Source organism: Nansenia antarctica, assembly GCF_963989245.1.
Source record: "Nansenia antarctica genome assembly, chromosome: 17".
Taxonomy (NCBI): domain Eukaryota; kingdom Metazoa; phylum Chordata; class Actinopteri; order Argentiniformes; family Microstomatidae; genus Nansenia; species Nansenia antarctica.
Window position 1 is genome coordinate 25,751,014 of NC_137687.1, and position 7,500 is coordinate 25,758,513.

General features: G+C 44.7%; 1 protein-coding gene across 1 annotated transcript in view; it reads right to left on the reverse strand.

The window, feature by feature from the left end:
• naaladl2 (N-acetylated alpha-linked acidic dipeptidase like 2) overlaps positions 1–7,500 on the reverse strand; it is a gene marked incomplete at both ends in the record, with an annotated part of 166,210 nt that overhangs the window by 104,567 nt on the left and 54,143 nt on the right. The window contains one exon of the mRNA XM_080547415.1: positions 5,672–5,800. Within this exon, the coding sequence (XP_080403541.1) occupies positions 5,672–5,800 (129 nt within the window). The remainder of the gene's footprint in view (positions 1–5,671; positions 5,801–7,500) is intronic.

Sequence of the window (7,500 nt, forward strand, 5' to 3'; positions counted from 1 at the left end):
GACTCTTCTTCTGTGAGGGGATTACGAGGTGAGACTCTTCTGTGAGGGGATTACGAGGTGAGACTCTTCTGTGAGGGGATTACCAGGTGAGACTCTTCTGTGAGGGGATTACGAGGTGAGACTCTTCTTCTGTGAGGGGATTACGAGGTGAGACTCTTCTGTGAGGGGATTACGAGGTGAGACTCTTCTGTGAGGGGATTACGAGGTGAGACTCTTCTGTGAGGGGATTACGAGGTGAGACTCTTCTTCTTCTGTGAGGGGATTACGAGGTGAGACTCTTCTTCTGTGAGGGGATTACGAGGTGAGACTCTTCTGTGAGGGGATTACGAGGTGAGACTCTTCTGTGAGGGGATTACGAGGTGAGACTCTTCTGTGAGGGGATTACGAGGTGAGACTCTTCTGTGAGGGGATTACGAGGTGAGACTCTTCTTCTGTGAGGGGATTACGAGGTGAGACTCTTCCTTCTGTGAGGGGATTACGAGGTGAGACTCTTCTGTGAGGGGATTACGAGGTGAGACTCTTCTGTGAGGGGATTACGAGGTGAGACTCTTCCTTCTGTGAGGGGATTACGAGGTGAGACTCTTCCTTCTGTGAGGGGATTACGAGGTGAGACTCTTCTGTGAGGGGATTACGAGGTGAGACTCTTCTGTGAGGGGATTACGAGGTGAGACTCTTCTTCTGTGAGGGGATTACGAGGTGAGACTCTTCTGTGAGGGGATTACGAGGTGAGACTCTTCTGTGAGGGGATTACGAGGTGAGACTCTTCTTCTGTGAGGGGATTACGAGGTGAGACTCTTCTGTGAGGGGATTACGAGGTGAGACTCTTCCTCTAAATGACTTCTGTGAGGGGATTACGAGGTGAGACTCTTCCTCTAAATGACTTCTGTGAGGGGATTACGAGGTGAGACTCTTCCTCTAAATGGGTTTGGAATCAGTCTGTCAGAGTTTATATAGGTCACTTATGTCAAGCTAAACACAAGAGACAGGTTTGAAGAGGTTTTGGACCCCTGATGTTTAGGGTCCACTCTGGGGCTGGGGGCTTTACACCGGGTAGGCTCTGCTAGCACATGTGTGATACGGTATATGCCGTCGCGTTGCAGTGAACAAGGTGTATAACATGCAACCGCTAGCGGGGGATTGAACTCGGGGTCTCCCACTTTCAAAGCGAGTGCACTCAAACAACGCTAATAGACTCCCTCAGCACCCCTCCTAGTTCACTGCACTATCAACACCTTCCAGGGGAGGCAGGTGGGGGTAGAAATCGGAGGACGGGCCCATTGTAATGCATGGGACGGAATGAGGAACGGTATTGAAACACACCACGTCCATTCCTTATTCCGTCCCGTGCATTACAATGAGCCCGTCCTCCGATTTCTACCTCCGCCAGCCTCCCCTCGGCATTCTGGGAGACAGAAGTCGAGGCTGAAGTAGGTCATTACTGGGGCTCTGCTTCTTCCTATATATAGCGGCTCTACCTCCTCAATAGTGAAATATGTTGCCCCTCGTCGCTATAGATTAAAAATGCATGCATCCGTATATTGTATATATATTTCACGAGACATTTATGAATAATGGATGACAGATTTCTTGCGGTTATCCATTGTAATTTCGAATTATTTATGCCCACTGTGGTCTTCGGGGCCGGAACCCTAGACGGGAATGACATTTTATGCCACCCGATATTTCCCAGATAAAGATCAGCTCAGACAGAAAATCTTTTGTGATCTAAATCCATTCCCTCCAACCTTGTTTGTGTGCGAATAAGTCCGGCGGTCTCACCACAACAACGACATACAGTGAATCAATCAATCCTGCCTCCAATCTCTCATCCGCTGCTGGAAAAAGCAATAGATGGTGTCTTTAAAGTAGATTATTATGGCTTAGCAGGGTTTAGAGCAGGCCTATCAGCATGGGGGATCTGGTATCAGAACAGACAGAGCTAGACGAGTCCAGAAGACATGTTGTTGTGTGAGCCAGTGTCCACAGACAGAATAGGACCACAGTTCAACCATCAGATTACAGCGGAAAGGCCTCCACAGCCCTCTGTTGTTTACATATTGTTCTGTCGGTGTGTAAAACCGAGGAATGTCTCCATAAAAACAACACGCCTGGTCGCACAATAGTAAATCCATTGTTCTCCAGAGCATTCAGCAACAGGGGTAGACGGGGCTCATTGTAATGCACAGAAGGCAATGAAGAATGGTAACGCGTTTGAGTCCATTTTTCATTCCGCCCATGCATTACAATAAATCTTTCAGATTTCTACCTCCGCCAGCCTCCCTCTTGGCATACAATCATGCAAACTCTATAGTACACATGTTGGCCCAAATGCTAATCCCACACAATGGCTTTCACAACGACCAAGTACGTGGTTATTTACAGCGCTTTGTTTCGTGAAACATACAACAAAAACACCTCTCTCTCTCTTCACACACCAGAACTCCAGGACTGGTTGATGTTTTCGTCTAGAAGGGATGGCAAGGGAGATGTTGGGGGAGAGGGTGAGGGAGATGGAGGGGGAGAGGGTAATGCGATGGAGGGGGAGAGGATGGGGGAGATGGTGGGGGGAGATGGAGGGGGAGATGGTGGGGGAGTTGGCGGGGGAGATGGCAGGGGAGAGAGGATTTCACGGGGAGGGATGACAACGCACTTCTTTCATTGTAAACCCACAACCAATCCTGGAACACACACCACTCACTCAGCCCCATACATGGACGACCCACCCAATTAAATGATGAAAGTCCCTCTATTTATTTTGTGTGCTCTGGCTTTCAGTAATCCCCCAAAGAAGTATCTGTTTTTATTCTAATTGGTTCCCAAGCACCCATCGGAAACACCTGAGCGCGGTGCCATCTCTGCCCTTGAAGACAGCTGCAAAGTAAGATAAGTAGCAGGCATTATGTCTTGTTAGGGGTGTCTCAAAATATTGAGACTGTTGAGCATACCTGGGGCCTCTCAAAGTGCTACTTTGGAAGATGAATGGCACGATAGGCGGCATCCGGAGTCTGGGCTGCAGCTGAATGGACAATTAGGTACAAAGAGAAGAGGCGAGAGAGGACAGCACTGCAGCTGTGGTGGGACGAGCAGCTCTCTAACTACTAACTCCTACTTTGCAGTCAGAAAATGAATAAATAAATGTGTAGAGGGAAAGTTTCTTGTTTCCCCCCAAGTCCCACTACGGCTTCCGGTCATCTCTGCTGTCATGGTACAGAGTAAAGCAACCACACTCCATCCAGAGCCCTTAGGTCAGCTGACCAACTGCTTCTGGAGGTCCCCAGGACTAAATTAAAAACAAGAGGGGATAGAGCCTTCTCCAAAGCGCCCCTAGGCTCTGGAATAGTCTCCCCCTCCGCATCAGATCCACCCAGAGCATTGAGGCTTTTAAAAAACTAGTCAAAACACATCTCTTCTCCCTGGCCTTTGACCTGAGGTGAGCCTGCCTTGCCGACACTGCACTCTTTGCACTTTTATTTGTATTGCACCTTGTTTTTAGTGTATTTTATCTATTTTATCTGTTTTTTTAATCAGTATTTTATCTCTTTTATCTTGTTTTTCTCTTTATCTTTTTATCGGTTAAGCACTTTGGGTGGCTGTTTGTCGTTGTACATTTGTGCAATATAAATAAACGTTACTTACTTACTAAAGTCAACTAGAGTGTACTACATACATTAGTACACTAGCCCTAAAATATTTAGAAATCTGTATTCATTTCAAACACCAACCACAAACCCCTTCCCCCACCCAAAAAACAAAAATGCCAAGGTGGTTCCATCTCTTTCTCTCTCTCTCTTTTTGAGACAGTCGCTCTACTACAGTACTATGTGATTAAGTCTGTGCTGGCATGGCAGTCATAGGCTCCTTTTATTACCAGTAAATGTCACAGGTGGGCTGGCATTTAGGTTAATGAAGAGGATTATGGTTAGAGAGGAAAATAATGGAACAGTCTGCCACTAGACCTCGACCTTTGACCCTCTGTACCAGCCGGAGAACACAGAGCCCTGTAGCTTAGCTCGCCAGGAAGGACACACTGACAACTTTTAACATTTAAATATGTTAGCCTTTTTCTTCTGTCCTCTATCACAGGGTGTAATTATTCACCGTCATAGGGCGGATGGGGAGGATGGGCACTTTTCTGTGACTGAGTCTTTGTAAATGGCCAATTTGCAAGGATTTTAAAAGATCGGTAATTGGTACATCCTTTTTTGGGACTTTTAAATTAATGATGTACAGCCATTGATTCGTGAAGAACATAACTTATGAATGACTCACGAACAAACTGCCTTAGCCAATCAGAACCCAAAATATAAGCTTCAAAACATGGTTAAAATGAACGAATGGCTAGTCCTACATTCTAAAGCCTTGTTGGTGAAATTGGGAGTTCTTACATTACTCCGGCCCTTCACCTAAGCTGTTTACCAAAAATGTCATGGGGAGCCTGCTTTGTCGTTGTCGTTGAATTACAAAATTCATCTTTAACACTACAACAGCAGGGCCCATTTTACCTACTAGTAGGTAAAATAGACCCCCTTTTTAGAATGTAAATCTGCTATTTACACATAGAGATCATACTAGAGGGCGCTTCTTTTTTTAGCCTGCCTCCTACACAGAAAAACTGCAAAACAGCTTTATACTATCTTATCCTGTATCTGTTTACATATGGGATACCCTAAAAACAATTAAGTCTTTCTCACTGGTGAATTGATCTTGTGATCCCAAAGGTAAGGAGAGTTATGTTTTTGCCTCTCCACTTTTCTTTCTGTAGTATTTTTCTTTATTTCGTTATTAAGTTGTCTTCAACTAAAAAGTAAATAATAGAGCTACTGTATGTATGTATGTATGAATGTAATGGAAGTGGATTGTCTGAAAAAAATGTTTGAAAGTATGGTATGAGGACCCCAGGAAGAATAGCTACTGCATATTTGCTGTATCGAATGGTGGATCCAAATAAACAAACAAACAAACAATTACAAAACAACCTTTAAGGTTGAAAGAAATTCGGATTTTGTTTTGCATTTGGGGGACGGATGAAGTCTAAAGGACAAGTCCACAAAGAGAATATAAATCTCTTCAGCACGGCTTCTGTACCACAGCTTATTGTCTCCTGTTATGTTCATATTTTTGCCTGTTTGGTACAATATACACGTTTAGAATGAGATAGGGTAAGGGTAGTGTTGTGGTTTTATATCATTTTATACTGAGAAATTGAAGTCTCTCTACAGTTCGGTGAATCTAGCACTCAAGGAAGGTCCATTTCCTTCCTGTAAGGGATGGGCCAAGATCTGTGGCGCAGTGAATAATTCTGACTATGGACCGGGCCCATAACTTGTGTAATCACAGATTTGTATAATATGATTGGTTCCCAATAATAGTGACCTCATGACCAAGGACAGTTCTATAGGAGTCCCACCCATCGTTGGGGGCTTTTTGGCTTTTTGGCTTTTGCTTCTTGCTTATTGGTCTGCTCGTTTCTCTCTGCGCTCATGTAACTTTGCTTAATTAAAGGTAATCTTTGGAGACAATTGATCTAAGCTCTTTGTGCTTTATAAGTTCTACTAAATCTATTAAGAATCAATTCATTCTACAACAATATTTTTGCCTGTTTGGTACAATATCCAGGTTTATAATGAGTTAGGGTAAGGGTAAGGGTGAGTTAGGGTAAGGGCTATGGTACCTTCTGGATGTCTGAGGCGAGCTGGAGGAGGGAGGGGGAGGCGGTGGAGAGGAGGGTCTCAGTCCCCCTGACTGGACTGTCCAGGCTCACGTAGGCGACAGCACGGCTCTGCAACGCCACACGGTTCTCCTGCAACAAGACAATATCTTCATCATCTTCATCATCATCATCATCCTTATTTTTTCGTATTATTAATTTTTTTTACATTTTGGGCATTTAGCAGACACTTTTATCCAAAGCGACTTACAACGAATACATTTGTCTAAGTAGGTGAATCACCTATCCATAAAGAGTGCTGGGCTCATGGTTCCCGATGGCTCATCCTCATCATCATCACTATCATCATCATCATCATCATCATCATCCTCATCCTCATCATCATCCTCATCATCATCACCATCATCATCATCATCACTATTATTCTCATCATCATCATCATCCTCATCATCATCATCATCATCACTATTATCACCATCATCATCATCCATCATCTACTTCATCATCATCATCTTCATCTTCATCATCGTCATCATCATCATCATCATCGTCTACTTCTTAATCTTCATCATCATCATCATCATCATTATCATCATTGTCTATTTCTTAAGCATCTTCATCAAGGTCTAAAAAAAACATCTAAGAAAAGCAGTGTGTGTGGGTGGCCTGTTCTCCCTCCAGTCTCTGGTAAACCAGACATTTCCACAACCATCAGTACCTAACTGTAAAATAAAGCCACACACATCGGTCAAGAAGCTCGTCCACAGAGTTCTTTCAGAAACATCGCCTACAGCTAAGCTTTACCCAGAAACCCCTCTAATGTTCCCATCAACATTCAAGGTTACCACGGTGACTATTAATCCCTCAAACTAGTCATCGGAGAGGCGGCTGCCGTTCCCGTCGAACCAGTGTTGACGGCTCCTCACGTCAGCACTCATTTCCCCTGGCAGATTTGACAGAGTGTTTTCGAGAGAGAGAGGGAGAGAGAGATAGAAAGACAGAGAGAGAGAGAGAGAGAGGGAGAGAGAGATCGAAAGACAGAGAGAGAGAGAGAGAGAGAGAGAGAGAGAGAGAGAGGGAGAGAGAGAGAGAGAGAGAGAGAGGGGGAGAGAGAGATAGAAAGACAGAGAGAGAGAGAGCTAGAAAGACAGAGAGAGAGAGGGAGAGCAAAGGACTTCTCAGGAGCTGTTGTGTCTTGTTTACAGTCTTGAGGCCTTGAGGGCTGAGAGCCAATGCTACCCCCCCGGTGGGCGGAGCGCTAAGGTGAAACACACAGTACTGCAGTAAACCCTCCTGACCTGCTGTTAAACCAGGTAGCTCTGCTGCACCAGGGGGGAACAAACAACCAGGCTCTCGGAGCTGTCGGCTCAGTGTTCTACTGTGTGCAGGGTTCCTACAAGCTTCAACAAGACAAATGTAAGACCGTTTTAGACCTTTTTTAGACCTCTTTGGATATCATTTTAGCCCTATTGAGACACCATATGATAATTTGTCATCCTCAAGGTGATGAAATTAGGGATTTCACTGCCATACAGACACAAAAGTCTGAAGGATAATTCATATAAAATAAATATCGGTTCCAGCTTGATTAACTGCCGCGTAAATAGATGTGGTCCGACTGATTTCCTTGCAGGACAAGCTAATCTGATTTTTAAGACCTAGCACCTCATTCTATTAGACCTAATAACTGAAATGTAAGACTTTTTAGGCCTTATAAATCGGATTGCTGGATTTTAGACTTGAAGACTTTTTAAGACCAGCGCGGGAACCCTGTGTATGTGAGGCTGCCTCGTGTCAGAGGGGAGGCTGGCGGAGGAGGGAGAAATCGGAGG